Source organism: Panulirus ornatus, chromosome 63, assembly GCF_036320965.1.
Source record: "Panulirus ornatus isolate Po-2019 chromosome 63, ASM3632096v1, whole genome shotgun sequence".
Taxonomy (NCBI): domain Eukaryota; kingdom Metazoa; phylum Arthropoda; class Malacostraca; order Decapoda; family Palinuridae; genus Panulirus; species Panulirus ornatus.
This window is the reverse complement of record NC_092286.1, coordinates 14,178,411-14,195,690: the sequence shown is the minus strand read 5'-3', so window position 1 is coordinate 14,195,690 and position 17,280 is coordinate 14,178,411. Positions and strand designations below refer to the sequence as shown.

General features: G+C 39.7%; 1 protein-coding gene across 1 annotated transcript in view; it reads left to right on the top strand.

Moving 5' to 3' along the window:
- LOC139745921 (uncharacterized) overlaps nucleotides 1-16,708 on the top strand; it is a 199,283-nt gene extending 182,575 nt beyond the window's left edge. The window contains exons 17-18 of the mRNA XM_071656597.1: nucleotides 7,043-7,432; nucleotides 16,229-16,708. Coding sequence (XP_071512698.1) covers nucleotides 7,043-7,432; nucleotides 16,229-16,274 — 436 coding nt within the window. The 3' untranslated portion in view covers nucleotides 16,275-16,708. The remainder of the gene's footprint in view (nucleotides 1-7,042; nucleotides 7,433-16,228) is intronic.
- The last annotated feature ends 572 nt before the right edge of the window (nucleotides 16,709-17,280 follow it).

Below are 17,280 nucleotides of genomic sequence, written 5' to 3'. Positions count from 1 at the left end.
CATATGTAACGCTCTGAAACCACAGCTCCCTTTCCACATCTAGGCCCCACATAACTTTCCATGGTTTACCCCAGAAGCTTTACATGCCCTGGTTCAATCCATTGACAGTACGTTGACCCCAGTATACCACATCGTTCCAATTTACTCTATTCCTCACACACCTTTCACCCTCCTGCATGTTCAGGCCCCGATCGCTCAAAATCCCTTTCACTCCATCCTTTCACCTCCAATTTGGTCTCCCACTTCTTGTTCCCTCCACCTCTGACACATATATCCTCTTTGTCAATCTTTCCTCACTCATTCTCTCCATGTGACCAGACCATTTCAATACACCCTTTTCTGCTCTCTCAATTACACTTTTTACTACCATACATCTATCTTACCCTTTCATTACTTACTTGATCAAACCACCTCACACCACATATTGTCCTCAAACATCTCATTTCCAACACATCCACCCTCCTCCGCACAACCCTGTCTATAACACACGCCTCGCAACCATATAACATTGTTGGAACCACTATACCTTCAAACATAACCATTTTTGCTTTTGGAGATATTATTATTATTATTATTATTATTATTATTATTATTATTATTGTTATTATTATTATTATTATTATTATTATTATTATTATTATTGTTATTATTATTATTATTATTATTATTATTATTATTATTATTATTATAATTCTTGATTGCCATCTCCCACACCAGTGAGGTAGCACCAGGAAACAGACAAAGAAAGACCCATCCACTCACATACACACACATTTATGAATACACGCACACACTGTGCATATACATTTTTTCTTCTTTTTTTTTCACACTTCGCCATTTCCCGCATTAGCGAGGTAGCATTAAGAACAGAGGCCTGGGCCTGTGAGGGAATATCCTCACCTGGCCCCCTTCTCTTCCTTCTTTTGGAAAATTGAAAAAAAAAGAAAACGAGAGGGGAGGATTTCCAGCCTCCCGCTCCCTTCCCTTTTAGTCGCCTTCTACGACACGCAGGGAATACGTGGGAAGTATTCTTTCTCTCCTATAGTAATATATACACAGATACACATATACATACTTATACACAGACATATACATATATACTTGCTTATTTTCATCCATTCCTTATGCCACCATACCCCACAGGGAACAGCATCACCACCCCCTTCACCAGCGAGGTAGCAACAGGAAAATAGGCAAAAATGACCACATTTGTTCACACTCAGTCTAGCTGTCATGTGCAATGTCTCGAAACCACAGCTTCCCACCTACCCACATCTAGTAAATTTTATCTGCAAATTTTATGTGCAAAGTGAGAGGGTTAGGGGAAATGATTTGGTAAACAGAGAAGAGGTAGTAAAAGCTTTGTGGAAGATGAAAGCTGGCAAGGCAGCAGGTTTGGATGGTATTGCAGTGGAATGTATTAAAAAAGGGGGTGACTGTGTTGTCAACTGGTTGGTAAGGTTATTTAATGTATGTATGATTCATGGTGAGGTGCCTGAGGATTGGCGGAATGCGTGCATAGTGCCATTGTACAAAGGCAAAGGGGATAAGAGTGAGTGCTCAAATTACAGAGGTATAAGTTTGTTGAGTATTCCTGGTAAATTATATGGGAGGGTATTGATTGGGAGGGTGAAGGCATGTACAGAGCATCAGATTGGGGAAGAGCAGTGTGGTTTCAGAAGTGGTAGAGGATGTATGGATCAGGTGTTTGCTTTAAAGAATGTATGTGAGAAATACTTAGAAAAGCAAATGGATTTGTATGTAGCATTTATGGATCTGGAGAAGGCATATGATAGAGTTGATAGAGATGCTCTGTGGAAGGTACTAAGAATATATGGTGTGGGAGGCAAGTTGTTAGAAGCAGTGAAAAGTTTTTATTGAGGATGTAAGGCATGTGTACGTGTAGGAAGAGAGGAAAGTGATTGGTTCTCAGTGAATGTAGGTTTGCGGCAGGGGTGTGTGATGTCTCCATGGTTGTTTAATTTGTTTATGGTTGGTGTTGTTAGGGAGGTGAATGCAAGAGTTTTGGAAAGAGGGGCAAGTATGCAGTCTGTTGTGGATGAGAGAGCTTGGGAAATGAGTCAGTTGTTGTTCGCTAATGATACAGCACTGGTGGCTGATTCATGTGAGAAACTGCATAAGCTGGTGACTGAGTTTGGTAAAGTGTGTGAAAGAAGAAAGTTAAGAGTAAATGTGAATAAGAGCAAGGTTATTAGGTACAGTAGGGTTGAGGGTCAAGTCAATTGGGAGGTAAGTTTGAATGGAGAAAAACTGGAGGAAGTAAAGTGTTTTAGATATCTGGGAGTGGATCTGGCAGCAGATGGAACCATAAAGCGGAAGTGAATCATAGGGTGGGGGAGGGGGCAAAAATCCTGGGAGCGTTGAAGAATGTTTGGAAGTCGAGAACATTATCTCGGAAAGCAAAAATGGGTATGTTTGAAGGAATAGTGGTTCCAACAATGTTATATGGTTGCGAGGCGTGGGCTATGGATAGAGTTGTGTGGAGGAGGGTGGATGTGCTGGAAATGAGATGTTTGAGGACAATATGTGATGTGAGGTGGTTTGATCGAGTAAGTAATGTAAGGGTAAGAGAGATGTGTGGAAATAAAAAGAGCGTGGTTGAGAGAGCAGAAGAGGGTGTTTTGAAATGGTTTGGAGGGTGATGGAGGGTGAAAGGCGGGCAAGGAATAGAGTGAATTGGATTGATGTGGTATACTGGGGTCGACGTGCTGTCAGTGGATTGAATCAGGGCATGTGAAGCGTCTGGGGTAAACCATGGAAAGTTCTGTGGGGCCTGGATGTGGTAAGGGAGCTGTGGTTTCGTGCATTATTACATAACAGCTAGAGACTGAGTATGAACGAATGTGGTCTTTGTTGTCTTTTTCTAGCGCTACCTCGCACACATGAGGGGGGAGGGGTATGTTATTCCATGTGTGACGAGGTGGCGATGGGAATGAATAAAAGCAGACTATGAATTATGTACATGTGTATATATGTATATGTCTGTGTGTGTATATATATGTGTACATTGAGATGTATAGGTATGTATATTTGCGTGTGTGGACATGTATGTATATACATGTGTATGGGGGTGGGTTGGGCCATTTCTTTCGTCTGTTTCCTTGCGCTACCTCGCAAACGCGGGAGACAGCGACAAAGTATAATAAAAAAAAAAAAAAAGTTCAGTAACATAAATCACAAACATCTTTTTGAAATACAGGAAAATGTGGTTACTAGGACAAACGTGGGAAAAAGCTTCTTTTCCTATAAGTGTGTTAAGCACTGGAGTAAGTTACTGTCATATGTAGTGAACGCTAGGTCTATATATACCTTCAAAAGTTGTTTAGCCAATTTTTTTTTTTTTTTTCATACTATTCGCCATTTCCCGCGTTAGCGAGGTAGCGTTAAGAACAGAGGACTGGGCCTTTGAGGGAATATCCTCACCTGGCCCCCTACTCTGTTCCTTCTTTTGTGGAAAATTAAAAAAAAAAAAAAAGAGAGAGAGGGGAGGATTTCCAGCCACCTGCTCCCTCCCCTTTTAGTCGCCTTTTACGACACGCAGGGAATACGTGGGAAGTATTCTTTCTCCCCTATCCCCAGGGATATACATGTATATACATGTACATATTCATACTTACTATAAATTCAGATATACTCTGAGAGAAGCTCCAGAAATAAATTCTATAAACTACAGAGGTAACAGGGACAGCAGAAGGCCAATTTGCAGCAGCGGGGAGTGAATGACATCTTAAAAACTGCAGAGCGGAATTACAATTTCTTGTCAACTTTTTTTCTTGACAACCAGTTCTGGACCAATCAGACCTCCTGTTGCCTTTCTATTGTAAATCTCAAACTTGAAAAGCATGAATTTTGAAGGTTAGAAAGGAAAACTTTGTGAGATATATAAGGGTGAAGGCCAGACCATAGATGAAACTCAAAAAAGTGGCAAAGTTAAAAAGTAAGGAGGTAAGAGAACATAATCCAACAAGGGAAGTGGAAAACTGCTGTTAAACCCCTAAGCAATAGGCAACAGTATTTCATGTGCTTTTAGAAAATAGTGTTGTGAATATTCTCAACTCTTCAGATATCTCCCTGATTTCTGGTTAAATATCTCCCTGATATATCATACCATAGAGGTCTGTTCCATCTGTAAGAAGGCTGAGGATAAAAGTCTAATCTTACGCTCTACAACCACCATTATACATGCACATCACTACAACTTAGGTTCATTCATACTCGGTGAGCCCATGGAAAATATTTAGATTATTGGATGACCTTAGTTGCCAGGAAAAACACAATATGTATCAGTTGACAAGGTTAGTGGAGAAGAAAACACAAAAAATGGAAAGAAGTAAGTTACATAAAGATTGATTTTAGAGCAAGACCTACAGTGGCTGCATCCACATTTAACTCATGCTTATGAAGAAAATATTACAGCTTTTCCTAATTTTCTCTCTGGGTAATCATTGTGTAATGGAGGACTTCAGTAACAGATACTATGTAAAGTGCTTGAGTATTTCTCTCTCTCTCTCTCTCTCTCTCTCTCTCTCTCTCTCTCTCTCTCTCTCTCTCTCTCTCTCTCTCTCTCTCTCTCTCCTCTCTCTCTCTCCTCTCTCTCTCTCCTCTCTCTCTCCCTCTCTCTCTCTCCCCCTCTCTCTCTCTCTCCCTCTCTCTCTCCCTCTCTCTCTCTCTCTCTCTCCCTCTCTCTCTCTCTCCCTCTCTCTCCCTCTCTCTCTCTCTCTCTCTCTCTCTCTCTCTCTCTCTCTCTCTCTCTCTCTCGAATGCAGTCAGAAAATGAGCTCAGCATTAAGAAACATCATCTCTTTTCTTATCTGGGGCTGCTAAATGTATCATTCTCATTACTGCATGCTCACTTAGCACCTGACTAGACCAGCACAAAGGTAATGATACACCTTTCTTTGTATTTTCTGTACCTGTGAATATAATCAATCACTTTATTCTTTTTCACACTGCATGAATTTCTTGGAACATACCAATCATTTAAGGGTTAAAAGGGGTAGGTTGTTAACGTTAGGAGAGATGTGAGGAGGTAAAGAGTGTCAAAGCTTTTAACAGTCTAAGGAAAAATGAATATGACTGTGGCCCATCCTTCAGTAGCCAACAACTTCATAGTAATCATGTGATGCACTAGCTAGCCAAGTACTTACATGGTCCAGCTAATGTTCAGGGTGCACAGACAGTTCATAAGAGCAGAAATGAATTATGTAGAGCTAAAACCTCTTTTACCATGAGAGCAGTACTCCATGCAAGGACAGATGAGTTCTTTATAAGATTGGAGCATCATTTCAGAAGAGAATAATGTTTGGCACCAAAACAGGACTCTCAGTTTCTGAGAGGTGCACTCAGCTATAACTAGAATGTAAGATTTCTAAGATAGAGTAGATCTTACCGTGATACCAGAGCCATCCAGTGGGACGGGAAAGTTGTGAGGGGGTTTTAGAATGAGAAATGGGAAGAAATATTGATTTATAGGCATTAACCCTCTTGTCGGAAGCCCCCAGATTTTGTCCACTTTTTCATATCATTGCAGCTCTTAACTTTTGTCTTATCATAATGTTAAACCTGGCACCAATTTTGTTGGTGTTTTGACAAACTTGCCAGAGGCTATGAACATCACCCTTGTGAAAGAACAAAGGGCTTAGTTACACTCAAGATGCCAGAGGGAAGGTTATGAGATCAAATTCCCTTTTCAGGTTAAACTTGCTGCTGCTTCCCTAAATTTCTCAAGGACTGACTGTTGTGATACCTCCTCCTACCCTTGAACAGCTTAGATGTGGAATTCTCTTCCTCCTTTCATCTTTGCCCTCTTCATTAATCTTTGTACCTTTAAGAGTAAAAGATATAAACTCATACAGAGAACTTTTTTTCTGATTCTTTATTCTTTTTCCTTTCACCCAAGATGGCTGTGATTGAGGCATGTTTTGCCTGTGCCATGGTGTTCACTATGAAAAAGAAAATTTATCCATCTATCTGTATCTCTGAGACTTGTTCCCTTTGGGAACTCCTTTAAGGTGGTGGCCATGGCAAAAGTTTCCATAACTGGTAAACTCCGCTGCTACTTTTTAGCCTTAAGTTCCTCACCATAAACAGGCCTCAGGCAGAGGACAACTCTAATGCAGTATTTTCAGAAGCTTGTACCTTATGCTCCCTCCTACTACTTCTACCTTATGTGTCTCCTTAATGTTCCAACATATTACTTCTCCCTAATGCTCCCACCTAATGTTCTTACCTACTGTTTCTATCTAATATTTGTAACTAATACTCCTAATGCTTCCTACTTACTGTCTGTTGATCCTGCCATTTGCTAAAAGGCAAGGCTTGTGCATAGTGCTTATTGCTGGTAAAATCTGAGTTATGAAGTGTTTTGTGTGACAAGGAGAGATTGTATGTTTGTGGACAGATTGCTAGCAGTCTAAGTGTGGGTAAGTTAAGAAGAAAAAAACAGCAATCTGGCTCAGAGGAGTGCAATTTGGCAAGCAAAGAAGCACTGGCTCCCTATGCAGTTGTCACTAACCCTCCCGTTACCCAGGCAGGTAGCACCGATGATTTACCTCCATGATATTTGACAATATACCTATGTGGTATATGAATATATGCCTCCTTGATATATTTTATGTGAAATATGTGCTAACACATGATTATGGCGATGTAATCAAGACAAATAAAATGCAATAGCATTCTCATACATCTGGCAGTATTGGCAGACTCATGTCATATCCCCTGAGATGCCTTTCATTGGTAGTATAACCAAGGGCATATAATTATTGTATAGTTTTTTGCAGTAAGTAAAATTTGAATCCTTTCTTTTTATCATCCATAGCCAAGTGATGCAGTTTGATGCTGTAAGACTAATATTTAAAAAGAGTATACAATTGATGATACTCAGATTTGAAATAGATGTGTCAATTCAGGCCGGTTATTTTATCAAAGTTCCAACTGGAACCAGAACTTTAATAGAAATATTATTAGTGTTCTATAACCAAATTCCCGTGCATCCCTAATAATTTCTACTCTTTCACAGGGATCGAGACAAAGATCATCACAGTAATAGTAGAAGAAGTCGTAGCAGAAGCAGAGGCAGGGAATATACCACTAGTAGTAGTAGTAGTGCCACAACCAGTAGTAGCAGCTTCAGGAGAAAGAACTTCCGCGACCATGAAAGGGATCGAGATTGGATTCGGCCAGACCGTGAATCTGTGAGAGGAGAAGTTTTTCGGGATTATCACCATGGCTACCAGCGGGATTACCAACATGGTTACCAACGGGATTATCAGCATAGATCCTATCATCACCGAGACAGTCAACAGAGAGACAGCCAACATCGTGATTATCGAGATCATCATCAGAGAGATTACAGTACACAGACAAACAGACGACAACCAGAAAATCAGAACTTTGGGGAGGAAGACAGGTGAGGTTATGATATACTACTATCAAAGAATTGCAAGTCCATATCATATTTTGTGAATTACGATAATTCATAAAATGGCTTATGTAACACCAATACACAAAGGTGGATCAAAGCTAATACTTAAATAGCATAATTCATTTAGCTTTACATCTCATGCAATAAAAGTCTGTTAGAGAGAGAAAAATGGACAAATGATAGATATTAAAGCTAAGGCCAATATCTAATGGTACTGGAAAAAAGTATACAAACCCATTTATTACCTCATTTCAAGGACATATGTGAAACTTTAATGCAAGGAAGGAGAATAGACTCTATCTTTCTTAGTTTTGCCAAGGATTTTAGAAAAGTAAACCACAGAATTTAGCAACAGCAAGTTGTAAAGCAAAATAAGGATAAGATGGGAAGTTTGTTCAGAGATGTTGACTAACAGAAAATTCAAAATACTTTAAAAAAAGTTTTGACATTCTGTCGGGGGGTACCACAAGGAATGGTATTAGCCTCAGTTCTCATTATGATAGTGATACCATACATTATCAGGTGATTTGCTTATGCCACTAGGGTAAGCTGATCCAAAAGAGGCACAAGTAGATACAGTCTACAAATGGGCAGAAGTGAACCTGTTGGAATTAAGAGATAATAAATTTACGGAACAATTATTCCGACTTTCATTGCACTGTACAAGACGCAAGTGGGAGCATTAGAGAAAAGTGGTAGGTTGGAACGTTTAGTAGAAGTTGGTAAGAAAATTAGCTGATTTGGTACAGTTGAGGCACTAAAGGCTAAGAAGTGGCACTGGATTTCACCAGTTATGGAGATTCTTTTGCCGTAGCCACTCCCTTAAGGGAGTTTCCAGAGGGAACAGGTGTTAGAGATACAGATAGATGGAGAGAAGACCCTACAAGGAAGGTGAGAGAAAGTTAAGCAGATGTCAAAGATCTGGGATTCATCACAAATATGAATTTAGAATTCAGAGAGCATATTGAGAATGGATGGTGATGGTAGACGGTAGTAGTATTAAGTAGAAGTAGTAGGTTGTAACATTAGGCAAGAATATTAGGTATCACAAATGAGGATTTAGAAACCAGAGAGCTTATATAGAGTGGATGGTGTTGGTAGATGGTAGAAGTAGTAGGTAGGAGAATTAGCTAGGAGCATTAGGTAGAAGTAGTAGGTTGTAACATTAGGCAGGGATATTAGGTAGAAGTAGTTGGTTGGAGCCTATTAAGGGTGAGGCATTAAAGGCTAAGAAGCGGTGCTGGAGTTCAACAACACTTATGGAGACTCATTTGCCGTGGCTACCCCTTTGAGGGAGTTCCCAAAGGGAGCAGGCATCAGAGATATAGATAGATAGTTAGATACTTGGGTTGGGCAGTACTGATTGTCATTGGTAATATATGAAACAAGAGCACAGTTTAAAGGGAAAATGGTCTCATAAGAAAGAAAGAACATCATCTCCCCAGTCTTTCAAGAAATGTCTATCAGACATAACATTCACTCTCTGGTCTTTATTTTTTCCTCATCTGTACCCTGTCAATCTTCCACTCCCTTATCTACCCACAATTTACTATGTATTTTTATTATTTTTGAATGATTGTTGATGGTTGGTTATGGTGGTGGTCACAGATATTGAGGGTGGTGGATGTTGATGGTTGTAGTGGTGGTTAGCATTTTTTTTGGTGTTTGATATTGTATGTAATTTTGAGTATAGCTTAGTCAAAAATTATCTCAAGAAAAAAGTCTGCTTTTTATGAGAGAGCTGTCAGACATGACATTCTTTCCCAAGTCTTCTTATTTCTTCTTATATCAGTAACCTGTAAGTCATCTTCATCCTCCCTCAATTAACTTTCTGTTTCTTCTGTTACTTTGGAATTAGTAGTGGAGGTGGTGATGATGTATATAGTCATATTGATGGTTGGTATGGTGGTGGTGAGAGAAGAGATGGATGAAGTTAACACCACCACTGCTCTCTCATTCCTCTGTTCTTATTCCCACATACTGTGGCAGTACATCCTAGAATTTTGTGGTGTAATATTGTGCTTATAACATATGTTGTACAAATTTATATTTTATTTCAGAATTAGGCATACACTAATTCCCTATTTAGCACTACCCCATAGAGAACTGTTTTGTTATAGTGCTCTTGTTTGCATCTTGGAGCTCTAGTTTTGCCTGAAAAAAAGAATATAATTCATGAAAGAAATTAAGTCAAGAATCTGAACACTCACAACATGCTGAGAGCAGCTCACTTTGTTTTTACTCACTTGACCAATCAGTACCATTCCCACATGCACTCACATCCAACCAGCACTTATTGTTCTCCTCTGTTACTGAAGTACAGATTTTGCCCCACTCACACTCTGTGCAAATTCTTTTCTGACTTATGGGTTTTCAATATTATTGTGACTGTTTTTTTACCCATCATATCCGAAAGACAGCCAGTGCTGCTGGTGCATCTAAAGTTCCTTGAAAATCCTCTCCTTAAATGTAATTTACAAGTCTTGGGGCAGTTGGTAGTCACAGAATGTCCGTTCAATGTCGGTTCTCATTTCAATTTGGCTACATCAGCAGTTAGAACTACTATTAAGATTGAAGACAAGATAAAAGCTTGCGCTACGATGAAGGCAAAGTTCATAACAGTGAAGGTAACTCATTCAATGAGCAGTTTGTTAGAAGAAAAGGAAGGTTGGCTTAGCGAAGCTGAGCTAGTGGCTGTATGTTGAATATCAGCTGTTGAGGAATGCTTGGCAACACATTCCTGTGTGCCAGCACATCTTTCCACTTATGTCATCATTCAGACCTTTCTGCTTCCTCCCTCCATGTTTTGAAAAGTTATGTAACAATGTTGAAGGGATGCAGTGCTTCTTATATATATAATAAAACAACAAATATGAAAATATTTATATATTTATTTATCATACTTTGTCGCTGTCTCCTGCGTTAGCGAGGTAGCGCAAGGAAACAGATGAAAGAATGGCCCAACCCCCCACATACACATGTATATACATACACGTCCACACACGCACATATACATACCTATACATTTCAATGTATACATATATATACATACACAGACATGTACATATATACACATGTACATAATTCATACTTGTTACCTTTATTCATTCGTGTCGCCACCCCACCACACATGAAATGACAACCCCCTCCCCCCGCACACACGAGAGTTAGCACTAGGAAAAGACAACAAAGGCCACATTCATTCACACTCACTCTCTAGCTTTCATGTGTAATGCACCGAAACCACAACTCCTTTTCCACATCCAGGCCCCACAAAACTTTCCATGGTTTACCTCAGGCATTTCACATGCCCTGGTTCAATCCATTGACAGCATGTCAACCCCAGTATACCACATCATCTTAATTCACTTTATTCCTTGCATGCCTTTCACCCTCCTGCATGTTCAGGCCCCAATCGCTCAAAATCTTTTTCACTCCATCTTTCCACCTCCAATTTGCTCTTCCACTTCTTCTTAGTTCCCTCCACCTCTAACACATATATCCTCTTTGTCAATCTTTCCTCACTCATATATATATTTATTTATTTATTTATTATACTTTGTTGCTGTCTCCCGTGTTAGCGAGGTAGCACAAGGAAACAGACAAAAGAATGGTCCAACCCACCCACATACCCATGTATATACATACACATCCACACATGCATACCTACACATTTCAGTGTATACATATATATACGTACACAGACATATACATATATACACATGTACATAATTCATACTTGCTGCCTTTATTCATTCCAGTCGCCACCCCACCACACATGAAATGACAACCCCCTCCCCCACACATGCGAGTGTTAGCACTAGGAAAAGACAACTAAGGCCACTTTTGTTCCCACTCAGTCTCTAGCTCTCATGTATAATGCACCGAAACTGCAGCTCCCTTTCCACATCCAAATCCCACAAAACTTTCCATATTTTTTTTTTGTACTATTCGCCATTTCCCGCATTAGAGAGATAGCGTTAAGAAGAGAGGACTGAGCCTTTGACGGAATATCCTCACTTGGCCCCCTTCTCTGTTCCTTTTTTGGAAAAATTAACAAATGAGAAGGGAGGATTTCCAGCCTCCTGCTCCTTCCCCTTTTAGTCGCCTTCTACGACATGCAGGGAATACATGGGAAGTATTCTTTCTCCCATATCCCCAGGGATAAAATATATATATATATATTATTTTTTTATTTTGCTTTGTCGCTGTCTCCCGCGTTAGCGAGGTAGCGCAAGGAAACAGACGAAAGAATGGCCCAACCCACCCAGATACACATGTATATACATACACATCCACACACGCAAATATACATACCTATACATCTCAACATATACATATATATACACACACAAACATATACAGCTCTTCACCATTTCCATTTACAACACTGAACACCCTCGCACACATGAGGGGGGAGGGGGATGGTATTCCATGTGTGGTGAGGTGGCGATGGGAATGAATAAAGGCAGACAGTGTGAATTGTGTGCATGGGTATATATGTATGTGTCTGTGTGTGTATATATATGTGTACATTGAGATGTATAGGTATGTATATTTGCGTGTGTGGACGTGTGTGTATATACATGTGTATGGGAGTGGGTTGGGCCATTTTCTTTCATCTGTTTCCTTGCACTACCTCGCAAACGCAGGAGACAGCGACAAAGCAAAATAAATAGAAAAATACACTAACATATACATATATGCACATGTACATAATTCATACTGTCTGCCTTTATTCGTTCCCATCGCCACCCCGCCACACATGAAATAACATCTCCCCCCTCATGTGTGCGAGGTAGCGCTAGGAAAAGACAGCAAAGGCCACATTCGTTCACACTCATTCTCTAGCTGTCATGTAATAATGCACCGAAATCACAGCTCCCTTTCCACATCCAGGCCCCACAGAACTTTCCATGGTTTACCCCAGACGCTTCACATGCCCTGGTTCAATCCATTGACTGCACGTCAACCCCAGTATACCACATTGTTCCAATTCACTCTATTCCTTGCATGCCTTTCACCCTCCTGCTTGTTCAGGCCCCAATCACTCAAAATCTTTTTCACTCCATCTTTCCACCTCCAGTTTGGTCTCCCACTTCTCCTCGTTCCCTCCACCTCTGACGTATATATCCTCTTGGTCAATCTTTCCTCACTCATTCTCTCCATGTGACCAAACCATTTCAAAACACCCTCTTCTGCTCTCTCAACCACACTCTTTTTATTACCACACATCTCTCTTACCCTATTATTACTTACTTGATCAAACCACCTCACACCACATATTGTCCTCAAACATCTCATTTCCAGCACACCCACCCTCCTGCGCAGAACTCTATCCATAGCCCATGCCTCGCAACCATATACCATTGTTGGAACCACTATTCCTTCAAACATACCCATTTTTGCTTTTTGAGATAATGCTTTCGACTTCCACACATTCTTCAATGCTCTCAGAATTTTCGCCCCCTCCCCCACCCTATGATTCACTTCCGCTTCCATGGTTCCATTTGCTGCCAAATCCACTCCCAGATATCTAAAACACTTCACTTCCTCCAGTTTTTCTCCATTCAAACTTACCTCCCAGTTGCCTTGACCCTCAACCCTACTGTACCTAATAACCTTGCTCTTATTCACATTTACCCTCAACTTTCTTCTTTCACACACTTTACCAAACTCAGTCACCAGCTTCTGCAGTTTCTCACATGAATCAGCCACCAGCGCTGTATCATCAGCGAACAACATCTGACTCACTTCCCAAACTCTCTCATCCACAACAGACTGCATACTTGCCCCTCTTTCCAAAACTCTTGCATTCACCTCCCTAACAACCCCATCCATAAACAGATTAAACAACCATGGAGACATCACACACCCCTGCTGCAAACCTACATTCACTGAGAACCAATCACTTTCCTCGCTTCCTACATGTACACATGCCTTACGTCCTCAATAAAAACTTTTCAGTTCTTCTAACAACTTGCCTCCCACACCATATATTCTTAATACCTTCCACAGAGCATCTCTATCAAATCTATCATATCCTTTTTTTTTATACTGTTCGCCATTTCCCGCATTAGTGAGGTAGCGTTAAGAACAGAGTACTGAGCCTTTGAGGGAATATCCTCACTTGGCTTCCTTCTCTGTTCCTTCTTTTGGAAAATTGAAAATGAGAGGGGAGGATTTCCAGACCCCCGCTCCCTCCCCTTTTAGTCGCCTTCTACTACACACATTGAATACGTGGGAAGATTTCTTTCTCCCCTATCTTCACGGATAAATACTTTGAAAAGCAAATGGATTTGTATGTAGCATTTATGGATCTGGAGAAGGCATATGATAGAGTTGATAGAGATGCTCTGTGGAAGGTATTAAGAATATATGGTGTGGGAGACAAGTTGTTAAGAAGCAGTGAAAAGTTTTTATTGAGGATGTAAGGCATGTGTACATGTAGGAAGAGAGGAAAGTGATTGGTTCTCAGTGAAAGTTGGTTTGTGGCAGAGGGTACGTGATATCTCCATGGTTGTTTAATTTGTTTATGGATGGGGTTGTTAGGGAGGTGAATGCAAGAGTTTTGGAAAAAGGGGCAACTATGCAGTCTGTTGTAGATGAGATAGCTTGGGAAGTGAGTCATTTGTTGTTCACTGATGATACAGCGCTGGTGGCTGATTCAGGGAGAAACTGCAAAAGCTGGTGACTGATTTTGGTAAAGTGTGTGAAAGAAGAAAGTTGAGAGTAAATGTGAATAAGAGCAAGGTTATTAGGTACATAAGGGTTGAGGGACAAGGCAATTGGGAGGTAAGTGTGAATGGAGAAAAACTGGAGGAAGTAAAGTGTTTTAGATATCTGGGAGTGGATTTTGCAGCGGATGGAACCATGGAAGCAGAAGTGAATCATAGGGTGGGAAGGGGGCGAAAGTTCTGGGAGCGTTGAAAAATGTGTGGAAGTCGAGAAAATTATCCCGGAAAGCAAAAATGTGTATGTTTGAAGGAATAGTGGTTCCAACAATGTTATATGGTTGCGAGGCGTGGGCTATAGATAGAGTTGTTTGAAGACAATATGTGGTGTGAGGTGGTTTGATGGAGTAAGTAATGAAAGGGTAAGAGAGATGTGTGGTAATAAAAAGAGTGTGGTAGAGAGAGCTGAAGAGGGTGTTTTGAAATGGTTTGATCACATGGAGAGAATGAGTGAGGAAAGATTGACCAAGAGGATATACGTGTCAGAGGTGGAGGGAATGAGAAGTGGGAGACCTAATTGGAGGTGGAAAGATGGAGTGAAAAAGATTTTGAGTGATTGGGGCCTGAACATGTAGGAGGGTGAAAGGCATGCAAGGAATGGAGTGAATTGGAACGATGTGGTATACCAGGGTCAACATGCTGTCAATGGACTGAACCAGGGCATGTGAAGCGCCTGGGGTAAACCATGGAAAGTTTTGTTGGGCCTGGATGTGGAAAGGGAGCGGTGGTTTTGGTGCATTATTACATGACAGCTAGAGACTGAGTGTGAACGGATGTGGCCTCTGTTGTCTTTTCCTAGTGCTACCTCGCGCACATGTGGGGGAAGGGGGTTTTCATTTCATGTGTGGCGAGGTGGTGACGGGAATGAATAAGGGTAGACTATGAATTACGTACGTGTGTATATGCATATGTCTGTGTGTGTATATATATGTATATGTTGAGATGTATAGGTAAGTATATTTGCGTGTGTGGACGTATATGTGGGTGAGTTGGGTCATTCTTTCGTCTGTTTCCTTGCGCTACCTCACTAATGCAGGAGACAGCGATGAAGTAAAATAAATAAATAAATATAGGTATATATATTTACACTCAATTATGTGGCTAGACATTAGCTGTTCAGAAGCATCTGGCTGTCCTGCAACCAGTGTTACCAAAGAAACCACTAGATACGTCACCTCCTCACCTCTCACAGCAGTCCCCCTCCCCATCATCAATACTCTCTTTGTTATCACCACCCAGATCATAATTTTAGTGATGCAGAGATAGATTAGCTTTAGCCAGAGCAGAAGCAGTTGAAATTCGCTCCCTCCCTTCACCCTCCTAATCACTGAATCTCACCGAAATGCTGCCTTTCTCATTTATTCTAATAGAATTGTCACTATTCATCAAACCATTGTCATTCATGATACAGTATGATACAGTATTGTACTTTATTTATTAATTAATTAGTAAAGATATGTTATTGGAATTGTGTTTATTCATACCTGTAACCCTCATACAAAATACTGTGTATATATATATATATATATATATATATATATATATATATATATATATCTCAGATAAAAAACAGGTAAAAACTGATATCATCAAGAATGCCTCTCCTTTTATGCTCTGGTATAATAACCCCTTAGAGAGCTGTTTTGCTTAGCACTCCATTTTCCAAGAACATATCCTGAGCACAAAACAGGGTATCAGCATATGTATGATATTTTTCTTTGAAATTATTATAAAAGATTGTTAGAAAGGAGAGGTTTGGTAGAGATCCTGGAAAGCATTCCCATTAAGTATATGTAATAAATGGCTCTCTGTACATAAAATCAATGGATTCAAATGTTATTTGGAAGACAGCCTTACATAAAGAGGGACTAGGTGTAATGCAGTGTTACTGAAAAGAAAAACATTATTGAAAAAGGGGTTTTGATCCTATGTATTCTACAATTGTGCTTTACTGGAGATTAAGGCCAGCAGATCCTAAATTTGGACTGTAACTTTTAATGGTTTTGTATATTAACTCATAGAAAAAAATAATTTTTCTTTATTTCAGGGATGATGGGGGACGGATTGGTAGAATTCGGCTTGTGGATTACTGATTATCATATTGGTAAGAAAAATTACCTGCCTGATATGAAGTGAACTTTGTGTAAAAAGCGCTTTTTTTTGTCATGCTCTACCTTGTAGTTCCTTTTCCCACAATACAACAGTGACTGAAAACTGATGAAGAATTTGTATTTTTATAATTTTTTACCGGAATACAGTGGAAAGAAACTACTTGATATACATTTTTAGCATGTAGAAATGTTAAAGTTTCTCATACATAATGGGATTATTCATTTAGCTCTCTGTGATCATAAATATTAACTCTTAAGTCATAATTTTTTTCTGTATGTATATATTTTGATGCCAATATTGGGGACAGTGATACTCTTTGTGAAAAGTGGAATCCATAAATGATACCTCATGAAATTTTTATTGAAAACTCATCGTAAATTAATTAGTACAAAGCTACATTAAAAAGAAATCAACACTGCAGTTTATTTGTCCAAAATGTCTTCAAAATGACCTCCATATTTGTTCATATTCACTTTGATTGTTAAGTGTAACAGGTGCAGTGTAATTTGTACAGTAATGGGAGGGACTTTGTTTTTTTTTTTTTTTTTCTGAAACCAGTTGCCTCTTCAGCCAAAGCAAAATGGGATCTGGAACAAATGAACTAAACCTTCAGCTGTACACATCCACTCAGTCTGTCATATATAAATCACTTATCATATATATATATATATATCTCACTTTTTTTTTTAATTTTCCAAAAGAGGGAACAGAGAAGGGGCCCAGGTGAGGATATTCCCTCAAGGGCCCAGTCCTCTGTTCTCAACGCTACCTCGCTAATGCGGGAAATGGCGAATAGTATGAAAGAAAGAAAAAAGATATATATATATATATATATAGTATATATATTGTTTTATGTATAGTTACTACAGGAACCCTTTATAAGAAAGAGTCTTGGTATTATGCAGGACCTCTTTCCAGAGGCTACAGCAACACAAGGTTATGTTACTTTCAGTAGCATGGAAATGAGAACTTCTTTGGAGGAAAATA